At 32.4% G+C, this 12601-nt stretch overlaps 1 protein-coding gene across 4 annotated transcripts; it reads right to left on the bottom strand.

Moving 5' to 3' along the window:
• Positions 1-1671: 1671 nt before the first annotated feature.
• On the bottom strand, positions 1672-9374 carry LOC109337823 (WD repeat-containing protein 82-B). 4 transcript variants are annotated; one of them, XM_019574890.1, is made up of 13 exons: positions 9131-9374; positions 9083-9092; positions 8883-8974; positions 7031-7131; positions 5949-6049; positions 5804-5870; positions 5599-5698; positions 5374-5487; positions 5125-5262; positions 3486-3570; positions 3188-3237; positions 2325-2521; positions 1672-1844 (listed from the first exon to the last, which is right to left on the bottom strand). In XM_019574890.1, the coding sequence occupies exons 2-12, from the start codon at positions 9087-9089 to the stop codon at positions 2372-2374; spliced, it is 1005 nt and encodes a 334-aa protein (XP_019430435.1). In that variant the 5' UTR covers positions 9090-9092; positions 9131-9374; the 3' UTR covers positions 1672-1844; positions 2325-2371. The 4 variants fall into 4 exon arrangements, with proteins under 4 accessions (XP_019430435.1, XP_019430433.1, XP_019430436.1 ...); XM_019574888.1 differs by lacking the exon at positions 1672-1844 and having other exon boundaries at positions 2057-2521; XM_019574891.1 differs by lacking the exon at positions 1672-1844 and having other exon boundaries at positions 2057-2521; positions 5599-5683.
• Between the last annotated feature and the right edge of the window lie 3227 nt (positions 9375-12601).

Raw genomic sequence — 12601 nt, 5'->3', positions numbered from 1 at the left:
GATTAAGTATAACAATTTTCTGTTCTGCGCAAAATATCGAAAAAGCAGAGTAAGTGATATGCAACACTGTTCAACACCTTCTAGGTGTATTATGACATGCTGGTACCCAACATGGTCATCTCACACAATATGAGGAAACTGGCCACAAGAAGCGTAATTGATTACTAATCAATTATATTTAGTAAAACTCATAATTTTAGCTCAATCATAATTTCTATCATCATATGAAGTGATCCTAATCAAATCAATGATATGAGATGTAGAAAACCTATTAGACTCTACCCATTATCACATCTTACACCTATGAAATGTAAATACAAAATGTAAACTAAGATTCAAAAGTAATAGTAGACACGGTTTCCTCTTGAGTCATGTATGTCGCGATGTTTTGTCTTGCAAAGTATTGACTTCATAAAAACTAAAACATGTATTTAAGCTTTCAATCTCTTCCTTTTTTTATGATGACAAATTACTATGTTAAGTTTCTTTTTTTCAAGATATGAAAGGTTTTGATATGAGCGATTGTTGCTTAAGCCCCCCTCCCCCAAGTGAAGCTTAGCTGAAACATAATATGTGGAAACTTCAAAAATCACATTAAACCTAAAAGCAAAGATATACACTTTCTCCCCAATTTTAGAAGGATAAAAATAACGAAATATATATATCAGAGGTGGAGAATGTGAAAACGAGACAAAGGATTTAAATGAATATAATGATGCACAATAAAATCCAAATACATGTCGATCAATAATTCATAATAGTATAAAAGAGAAAACTAAGTCTACATTATTATAAACCAATAGTTAAAATGTCATAAACATTACAAAATGTCATAAGCAATACCAAATAATCATTACAAACCAAATATCCAATGTATGAAAAATATATCAAATAAAGCTTAGCCCTTGAATACAATTAGGTTTGGTGGCTTGACTTGTTGAGAAGCTTTCTCACATGTGCTCAACATTACCTACCACATTATTCCTAATAATATTTAAATTCTTGTTGGCTACTCCTTTCATTGTAAATTAGTTGTGAGATAAACAAGATGGGGAGGGATCACTTACTCCACATTATTCCGAATAATATTTAAACTTACTTCTCATTCTAGCCATCAATTCTAGGAAAATCCAATGGTTTAAATCTACTCACTCAAACAAGATTATGATATCTAGGACACTATACACACTCTGGTTTGTGTGTATTAGCATAAATGATTTAGGTTTCAATAAAAACAAAGCCTCTGATTTGTGTATTGCAGAAATGATTTGGTTCGCAATAAAAAAAAACTGGCCAGTGGAAGCACAAAGTTGATAGTCTTCTTTTGAGATTTGTCTATTATTTGACACTTCTCTGTTGTTAAAGATGTCCTTGGTTAAGGCTCGTTTTATCCTTTTGCTCGGTTTTACCCCCTCACAAATCATGGTATCCTACTCTTTTTGTGTAAAGGATACTCTCCTTTTCATCGTCAGCCAATTTGTTTACTTTGTGTAAAAAAAGGGAATCTTAGTAATATTCCTTAATAAAGTAATGACATATTCCCTAATGTAAGATTTTTTTTAATATGAACATATAACACTTCTCAAGTAAGATGGAAAGACATTTATATAAATATTTCTTCTTAAAATACATATCATAAATATGTTACTTTTAATTTCTTTGATTCCATAATTTTACATGAATGATCAAATTTATACACATAATCCATTCCCAATTCGCACATTATTGGGTCAAATTCGGCCATATGACCCAATTAAAACATCAGACTAGGTTCGAGTCAAACTGTCCCACAAACACTTATGGGTAGGAAAAAGTGAACATCACCAACCTACAATTCTCTGCTTCTGCGTCACACAAGAAACCCAACTTAAGTATCCTTGCGGCAGAGGAAAGCAACTGTAATAATAACTAACTTTTCGGTTAAGACTCGAAAAAGGTCAAAATATTTAGAATCAACAGCACTTTGCACCACAACCACACAAAAATAATGATATGCAAGAACTTCGCCAAACACAAGGATGATGAAACTAAACAACATTTTATGGATGATGAATAATGGGAAAACCAAACACCATAGGATGCTAAAATTACATTTTAAAATCAAACTGCACTCAAGTGCCTTTGATGTTGTACCTATGACCCAGCGGAGCTTAACTATGCCATTAAAAGCAAATAAACATCTACAACCAGTATGATCACAAAAGGAAAAGCACATTCAGATATCTCAGATGTGAACAGCTTGGAAGGCAACCCGCAGCAACCTTTGCAGAAGAATATTTACAAACCACATCAAAGTATGTCAATAGTATAAAGAAAAATGTTACCTTTCAGTAGGTCGCCGGGCAAACAATAACTGTAACATTTACGATTTCTATTTCCTTCCGACATAAGCTCCTAATTTAGACAAATCTGGAACCCAAAATGACAACTCAGAAGATCCAGTAGCAAACATAAGATTTCCAGGAGCCCACTTTATAACAGGAGGTCCAGTATCAGAAGTCGCACTCCTCCAACTTGTGACCTGGACAGGGAGTGTAAGCATTAATATTGGAACAGCAAGTACTTTTCACACTTTAAGTTCCAAAAGGTGCAAAGAACTATAGTAAACTGTTTGCAGTGTTACCCAAAGAAGCTTTGATGCCAAACCAACACATAAAATATTTGATTTTGGGTGTAAGTTTCAAATAAAGAATTAGTTTGGTTGCAAAAGCTATGCTTCAATGTATGCATACTGTTAAAGTTTCACTTGCAACTCTATAGGCTCCGAACATTAAAATTAACTATTCTCTGCTTTTTATGGGAAAGGAAAAAACATAAGATTTGTGTTGTAAGTGTTATTCAAAAGTTGCTACAGTACATTTACTGAGTGTTGAATTCTACTTAAATATTAGCCATGACCAGTAGTTTAATATCATTCAATCATGCAGAGTTTGCAATTTGGAAATGATTAAAATATTTGCAATTAAAGTATTGGACGTTCTTGAGAAGTTCTTTAGCTAAAAGATAAAAATGAAATAGAAAGAACAAGATCCAAAAGTTTAACAAATGCAAATACAAGTGGCCTAATTTAAGTATATAATAGAGACTAGCAAATAACTATATTAACATTCATCAAATTATAAATCTAAACAAAAAATACATGATTGTTTTACGAAATGCAGGAAATGGAAAATGAAACTTATCATACTTCTTTTCCACTTCGAACACTCCATGCATAGATGCTACCATCCCCAGAACCTGTCAAAGTTTGCAAGCATAAAAAATGTAAATTTAGCATAAGAAACCAGCACAGACAGTAAGCAGCAACCAACAAGACTACATACTTAGGTGAGAGGATTGAAAATATTAGTGAAAGAAAAAAACAAATGGCAAGATTGTGTGATGTTTGGAAAATATAGATATGGATTCTGAAGTTTATATCCAAAATAATATAAAGCATGAAATGATAGGGTAATAAAAGTCATGGGTGATCCTAAAAACCTTACCAGATATTGCAAACATTCCGTCAGGACTGAAAGAAGCTTCCAGTGTGGAGTTGCATGAGACAGGTGTGACATTATATGTAGATAACTATGTACACATGATTAGAGAACAATCACATTGATAACCTTTCAGAATAGATGTAAATCAGCATAAAAAGGTATGTTTGTTGAGAATAGAGAAATAGATAAAGGAGTCATTTGTATATGATAATTGAATACTATACAACCCTTTAACCTGTTTACAATCCTATGTTTGCACTACTGTAGTACAAAATATAAACAAATAAGAGAATCCAAAAACATTGTTACACATTGACCTAATTACACATAAACATACACATATCCCTCTCAAAAACAAATGGATGCAAAAGGAACCAGCTTGAGTTTGGAAACCAAAACACAGACGCAACTGGAATGAAATGCGTTCGTGATTAGATCTACTGGCTGCTCAAGATTCAAGAGTGCCAATGGAGATCAACCAAGGACACCACATAGGACGTCCTGACGAATAAAGTAGTGATCATTCTTATTATGTTTGGTACACTCATGAAAGACATTATTGTTTGCAATGTTAATAAAACTATAGTTTTCATAATACAGGGCAGTAGAGGCCTGGTGATAAATGCCCAATCATGAAGTAGTCATCGAATTCAAAGTATTTCCGATGTTGTATCAACAAGAATCTGATATTCTGTTTCATAATAGAACAGCAGGTGAGAGTTTATTTCTTGTTGCACAAAAACAAGAAAATGTCCAGGCAAGATTCAATAGATGAGCCAGTAGTGGAGGAACAATCGGCAGTCATAACACATATACACAAGGCTACTAATCCTACCGTGAGTCCGTGACTAGAGAATATAATCATTCAGTCATAATAACTCATTCAATGAATAACAAATACAATGTAATCACATGTATGATACCAATATAACAGATTACTATAACAACCAAGCCTTAATCCCACTAGGTGAGGTCGACTGCATGAATCAAACGACGCCATAAGAAACCGAGAGAAGTTCAGGCTGGACAAAGGAAAAGGATGGTACATTTCTTGGTTTATTATGTATCAAAATAAGGTTAAGAATATATATATAAAAAGGGCAGCCTAGTGAACGAAGCTCCAACCTAGCGGGGGTCTGCGAAGGGTAGATGTATGCAACCCTACTTTCGGAAGCGAAGAGGTTGCTTCCAGGATTTAAACTCGTGACCTCTATGTCACAAGCCAAGCAACCTTACCATTGACAAAGTTTTTGATAGGGAGGGGAGAGGGGAAACCATGCAGCAGTCCGAGATTGAACCTAAGTGATCATACTTTACGTCCGACAACTCTACCAAAGGAGCAAGAGTTTTGTAGTTTAGTTTCCAAATTCAAGTTGGTTCCTTCTACACTGACTTTGAGCTTGAGGGGGTATTGTTATGCCTAATTGAGTTAGGCTTAATATTTAATTATTTTAGGATTCTCTAATTTTTGTTTCTTGTACTGCAGTGTCACTACATAAGTACAAGCTTAGTACTATAAATAAGTGTAAAAGTTTGTATAATATGCAGATGAAATATATATGACACTTTTTCTACAACTCATTTTTGTCCTCTACTCTTAACGAAGTAAAAGTGGACTGAGTTAAGTAGGGAATATACATACATGTGTTCCACGAAATGAGTCTAGGACATGAATATGCCCATCTGCAGTTGTTAAAAGAATGAGCCTCCCATCATTACTAAACTTCACAACATTTGCGTCAGAAATATCTCCCCCAACAGAAAATATCTCAAAGGGACCCTGTAGGTTGAATCTTGCTCTATTAGATTATTAGTTTATAATCAACATTACAAATTAATTAACCAAGTAAGAACCAAAATTTATACATATTCATGTGTGGACTTTGCTAACCTTTTCATACATGCGAGCATCAAACATTCTTATGTATCCTCCAAAGGCAATTGCAAAGACAAGCCCTTGATCATCATATGATACAGCAGGCCTTCCTTGCACATGTAAAAGTCCCTACAGTTTTCCAAAGTTAAGTAAAATGCCCCTAAAAGAGTAATATGATATTTAAGTCTAGTAGATATAATATTTTAAAATAAACAGGTACTTTTATGCAAATGGAACTACCTGGCACTTCTCAGCCCTTTGATCCCATAATAAAACAGTTCGATCAAGAGATCCAGAAACAAAGCAGTCTTTCCGAGAGCACAAGCTAAGAGAAACAACCCTAGGAAAAAATATGCATTTTGAACTAGAACAAAATGGAAATGTGCAATAGCACCATAGCAAACAAGTTGAGATTGGAAAGTATACATGATGTCAGATGACAAACCTGTCATGGTGACCTTTGAAATATCTTAAGTACTTGTTATCATGCAATGATAGAAGACGCAGAGATTCTGGATTACATTATCATCTTAGTAATGTGTAAAAAAATCATTGAAGATGTAGATACAGGTATGAGCTAACAAACATACCATCCCACCCATTTTTAGAAGAGTAGATAACAGTAGTAGGATGAGATGTGAAGCAAACCAAGTCAACCCCATACTTCTTGCTGTTAATTGTCTTCAAACATCTGGTAACAGTTAAGAAATCTCAAAAAATCACATTGATAAATATAGATCATCTAGAAGAAAGAAAAGAGTGTCATGCACCACATCAATGATGAAGGATAAATTTTAACTTTTTAAGGACACTAACACCATTGCTAATAACGTAACAAATTTCTTAATTGTGCTAACATAATACAAACTCAACAATCAACCTATCCATTCAGTTGCAAATGATATAACATTCTGTAGTTCTATAAAATATAAATAACATATGGGTTATGTTCTAAATATAAATATAAAGACTCTCAATCAGGTACTATAGTTCAAGTTATGATATAATGAAAAAAGGGCAGCCCGATGCATGAGGCTCCCTCTTAGTTGGGTCTAGGGAAGGAAGATGTACGCAGCATCACAGCCTTACCTCCACAAGCGGAGATGTTGTTTCCTAGATTTGAACCCCCTCATGGTCACTAAACAACAACCTTATTGTTGTGTCAATATCGCCCTCTCAAGTTATGATATAATCTTTTAAATAATATTGGAGACGTCAATCATTTTGCTGAAAGTCTGAAATAAAAGGGGAATTTATAGGTACCCACCCGACAATTAATAAGGAAGATTCAGTCTAGTTCCTTACAACAGGGCTTTTCCCTCTCGATTAAGCTGAAAAACTAAAGAATAATAAAAGACATAAAATACATGCAGATTTATAGGGTCTGCATCCTCCCCAGCCAAATAGCATTAAATCTTCCTAAATAATTGCCTACCTTTCTCTCCTCCCACATATATATAACCCTCTTCTTATATTCTCATTCTAACTGACCCACCATGTTGCAAAATTCCCTCCTCAATCCTCTCACATTTTCTACATGATATGGGTGTATAAAAAATGGGGGTAGGGGGGTTATAAGAATGCAATAGCCTTTACAGATCTAAAAGGTGAAAAAAAGTTTTGTAGGCCAATTGTTTACATAAGTAAAGCAATAAATGAAGTGTGGACTTACGTTCCACTGGTGATATCATACAGACGAATAGAATCATCATCACTAGCAGTCACTAGATAACTTGATGACTTGTGGAAATCCATCGAACTAATTGTACAATTCTGTAAAAATATGAGAAAGAGTTAAAATGAAGAAGAATAAAAACAGAAGTGAGAAAAGCTTGATATGAGCTCTGAACATATACAAAGTTGTTTTCTTTGAACCAAAGATTAAATTTGGGGAAATTAATCTAACCTTCCTTCAGGCTTTGTTTTAGAAATTACATCAACATCTTTAGCGATTTGAATTATCATTATGGTTCACTCCCTAAAGGGGTTGTGACTGAGATTACATTGCCTTGCGCTGAAGGGGTGCAAGTTCAATGAAAGTGAGTGTAACTTTTAAAGCAATAGATATCACATGTAATCAATATCTATATAATTCTCAGAAATAGTCTACAATTCCATCAAAGAATTTCCCTCTCAAATTTATCTCTCTCTTTTAACTGCTAATATCATTTGCTATGAACAGTTAAGTGCTTTCAGACAGTAACTTTACTTCTTAAATTTCATATTTTTGGTTACATCTAAAAAAAATTAATTTGAATCAAAGCTACCTTCCTTCCATCAACTATTAATATCATTTCCTAGGAAGAGTAAAGATTGTAGATGGTAACCACTCCAAGTTCAAACTTGTAGCAACTGCTCAAATTTTAAAATTTAGTCTGAGCTACCTTCCTTTTGTCTACAGAAAGAATAACAGTTTTCCACCCTCCTCTCTTTCCCTTTTTTTCTCATCTCAAATGTTTCAATTTTCTGCAACCTTACAAACTATTCATTTCCTACTATTTTTTGGACATATGAGGAGAAGATACCATCTCAATAGGTGCCAGCAGAGTTACTTATATCTTCCCTATTATCACCTCTCATTAATTCTTGTCTTTTAATTACCACATATTCAGATGGTAATTTTTTTTACTTTGACTCTAGGGTTTGTTTGAATTCTTTGAAGACGGACAACATGTTTCATTCACTCCCATCTCATCTTTGTAATTGTTTTCAAAAAAAGGTAAAAATTTCCCTCTGATTTCTTCTTTTGAGTTATTTTCCTCCATGCTGTGCTTTCTTCCTTATGAACTGTAATGTGTCCACATTTTAAATTATACTAAAAAATTGCTCCTACACCAGAAATTCCATCCGATTCTCTAATTTGATTTGTAGCATCAATTACATTTTATATCACTTTCACCTATTTTGTCCCATATATTTATTTCTTATCATTATAATTGGTAAAACAAGATTGTGAGTCTCGGTACAAGAGTAAGGTCTACCCACCTCCCAGATCCCACTAGATGAAAACCTCATATACTGGACTGTCCTTTTATATATTACAATTCATATATCACTTGAAATTGTAGCACTGCATTCACACCTTTCCTCAAAACTAAGTAACCCACAAAGCATGAGAACTATAACTAGTTAAGCTAAACACCGAGGACAGTGTAATTTTTCTATTAAATCTCAGAAAACAGCACTAATATGCTTGTTTTCATTTAAGGTCGGTTTGCGAATTGGTTATTTGAGGGCAACGGAGGAAAGGGAAATATTCCGGAGCCATGAAATACATTTGTGACATAGCTCTCAAGCCCTCCCTTTTCCTTTCTTTCCCCTTTCATTCTAAAAACCAACTCGCAAACACAGACCCTGGGTTGGGTTTTGGAGGGGAAGGAAATAGGAAGCTTAGGAGTTATGAAATACATTTGTGAGATGATTCTGAAAGTCCTCTCTCGTTTTTTCTTTCTCCTCCAAAACTCAACTCACAAACAGAGTCTGGAAGGTTAAAAAGAGTAAGAAGTAATGGTAAAAAAGCTCACGTAGTCTTTGAAGGACATTCCAACTTCCATACTTTGAAGAATTTCTTCACTGAGTTCCAAAGATACCTTCTCTTCTCTCTCCATTTGAGTCCCTACAACGCAAAACTCAAAACATAAGAAGAAGAAGAAGAAAAGAAGGGGAATAAACAAAGGGTTTAGCATCCAAAATAAAAAAAAATCAAGAAGAATTTTTCAATTACCACTCATTTTAGCGCCTTGGTTTATGAAGAGCCGAGAGTAGCTTTTTTCTCGAAGAACAGTGTGTCTGACCAAAATTGAAGGAAACCACCGAGAAATATTTCAAATATTTAATTTACCAATTAAAGTGGATGGAGATAATGGCTGACGGTGTAGGCTGTCAAACCGTAAACCAACGGCGTCGCTGCCACTTGCCGTCGTTTGACCACACTGTCAAACCCACCGCTCCAACACAAAGCGTCTGCGTTTCAAAAAAAAAAGCCGAGCTCTTATTTTCTTCTATTATTATTTATGTTATTTTCTTAAGATGCCTTTAAATATTCTAAATTCTAATTGGGTTGGTTTAAATTTTAAAGTTTAGATATATTTTAATTCATGTAAGTGATTATTTTATTTTAGATCCCAAATAAATTCATTTTATTTTAATTTAATTCATGTTTTTTATGAACATAGTATTTCTCATTATCAATGAAGCGTTGATATAGTAATGTAATGTTTCATTGGATTCCCATGGTCAAGTGTTCGATTCATGTAAGCGATATTTGTTGGGAAAGGTAGTCACGAATTCCGAAATGTATTAGTTCTTTACCCAGAAAAGTGAGGGAATACTCTTGATAGTACTAAAAAATAGTATTTTCCATTAATTGGCCTTGTGTCTACATTTTCATTCGGTTGATGTAATTATTAATTTTTTAAAAATTGAACATTCAAATAATTGAGCGACTTGCAATTAATTTTGTAGGTGAAGCATATGATTAGGGCGAAATCAGTGAAATGAATTTATCATGATTAGAACATAATATGTAAGGTTCTCATGAAATATTTGTCAATTGCATTTTAATTTTTGTAATAATGATTACACAAATTAGCAGTTATGATAAACCGAGAAATATTTTTCCTTGATAGGATGAAATTGAGAAATATTTATATTTTTAGATTGTTGTTATTGAATATTGAAGTCACAATGTCCCATTATAGTGAACACTAAAATTTATATAATTATTTGGGGAAATATAAGAGGTAATTTGTTCGATGTAATGAAATTTGTTAAAGTAAATATGAAATGTGTACATGATTTGTAATTGCATTACAAAAAAGTAGTAGGATAAGCTAAAGAAAAAAATAATAATGTATTTTAAAAGTAATGATAACATTATTATTGATAATACATCTTATGAAGAAACAACTTTGACTAAAAAACAAATAGTGAAGAAATAACGGCTCTCATTAGTTGTGGCAGGTGGGGGCAACTGCCCCCCTGAATTTTTTTCATTTTTTTTTTCAATTTTTTTTAAAATATTCTTTTATCTTTTTTAAAATATATATTTTTTCTTTTATAAATTGTGTAATCATTCTAAAAATTATAGATGATAGATAAAGTTCTTTATATATGTAAATATTGATATTGCTTATAATATACTTTTATTTCATTTGGGTTCATAATAATTTTAGAATTTAAAATCTGTTCATCCACCACTGATTTGTAATACTTTTGTTTAAAAGTCAACGATAATTAACATATGAATAGTGAAGATTTACTGACAGTGTAAAAAACACTTACACTTTAAGTGTATACATATTAAACCCATAATTTTATACTTGTGAAATATATTATAGGAGATAATGCATTTACCAAATTTTGCACCAAAAAATACTAAGATTTTATGAATTTTTATATATCATTTAATATTGATAACATATATATTATTATGCAAACCTTCTACCCTGTGGATTTCAATGCGAGTTTAACAAAAGATTTACTGGAAATGTTAATTTCAATGTTTTATTGTTGATATTGTTAACTATTCATATTTGAAAAACTTTAAATCATCTATGAATTAAGTGCAACTTTGAGGATATGAAAAAAGTGGATGTATATTATTTGTTTGATCGAGTTATTCGTCTTATCTTAACTATTTTGGTTTAGCAACTACATGANNNCAATGAAGACAATCAAACAAAATCTTGTAGTAAAATAAAGATGAATTTCTTATAGACCACGTGGTAATTTATATTGAAAAATAAGTTGCTAGAAATTTTAACCTTAATTCAATAATCAATGAATTCAAGCCTTTAACAAAGAGCGACACTTAAATGAATGTATATTTTTCTTTAACGTTTTAATTGTTAATTATTGTTATTTAGAACTAATGTTATTTTGAAACTTTAAAATAATTATTTATATTTATTTATATTTTTTGTTAATTAATCAATCTTAATTATAAATTGTAATTAAAAACTATTGCCCCTCCTAAATGTTATGTTAAGATCCGCCACTGCATGCAGAGTACAAAAGATGACATGGTGAACCTGTGCCTTTCAATAGATGTATGACTATTGAGAACCAATGGGTTGTTCCTTACGATGTGTATTAACATTAAGAGCATAAACTCAAGAGAATAAAATATCTTTAAAAATAATATTCTTTGTGAAATCACTTTCCTTTCCTTGAATTATTCCTTTTTTAATAAGAATTTTCGTGGTAGCTTTTGAAACCTCTATTGATAGAGCAATATATAGTTGTCAATATTCAAAGATATGTTTAGGAAGGTAAATCCCTACATTGGGAATGGTCTGTCCTTGTGCCTTATTATTGTGAGTGCAAAACTTAATCACACATGAAATTGATTTATGATTAGAACAAAAGGGGGTCTTTAAGTTTAATCTTAGGAAAAAAAAAGCTCTGCGTCCAGCATGTTGGTCACTTACGACTTCCACATCTAACATATTCATGTAAATCCTATGACATAGTAACATCGTCTCATTGCATAAGCCAACTTTTGGGTCTATGTTTCACAACAACATCAAGGGTGCACCTTTTTTTACTTTTAGAACATGTGGTGGTAAACCACCAGGAGTAATGGAGTTTAAGTATTCTTGTTGGTATAAGTTGTTTGTGTCTCCTTCAACATCATCAAAATATAACAAATTGTTATCTTCACTTGGAAAATTATTGATAATTATGTCATTTAATTTCTGAACATTCTCATTTGTGGGTGTTAGTATAACTCTTTATGACATATAACAATAATCTCATCCATGAGTTTCCAAATTGGGACACATTTCTTGTATAAGTTGTTATATCGATTCATCTCATTATCACATTATTGTCCTATATTAGGACATTTTTATCAAATCATAATGAATTGTTGGGTCAACATCATCTCCAATCCTAATAAGATATTCAACAAAATTCTGGTCTTGCAAAGAACTCGTATTTTGATGTAGATGTAAGACGTTCGTATGTGCCCAAAAAGGAGACTTAACAATACATGCAGCTATTATTTATGTGTTATTATCTATGGTATCACTAGAAGTACATGTCTAAAATCTCCTCCCAATATTACAAATTTCCCCCAAACAGAGCATCACAATCTATAATACCTCTCAATATTTGATATACTTCTTCTAAAGCATATTTGTTTACCATTGGTGCTTCATCCCAAACTATTGTTGATGCTTGAATAATTAGTTTCGCAAAATTAGATTGTTTGTTGTTTGAGCATACTGATGATGAATAT

Source organism: Lupinus angustifolius, unplaced genomic scaffold, assembly GCF_001865875.1.
Source record: "Lupinus angustifolius cultivar Tanjil unplaced genomic scaffold, LupAngTanjil_v1.0 Scaffold_11_32, whole genome shotgun sequence".
Taxonomy (NCBI): Eukaryota; Viridiplantae; Streptophyta; class Magnoliopsida; order Fabales; family Fabaceae; genus Lupinus; species Lupinus angustifolius.
Note: the sequence above shows the minus strand (reverse complement) of the source record. Positions and strands in the feature narration are given on the sequence as shown.

Excerpts from the sequence above, each read along its gene's own strand:
- LOC109337823 (XM_019574890.1), bottom strand. Across the intron at positions 7,132-8,882 it reads GAATGTCCTTCAAAGACTAC|AATTGTACAATTAGTTCGAT; the intron begins GTGAGCTTTTTT and ends ATATTTTTACAG. Across the intron at positions 5,871-5,948 it reads TTCTAAAAATGGGTGGGATG|AATCTCTGCGTCTTCTATCA; the intron begins GTATGTTTGTTA and ends AATGTAATCCAG.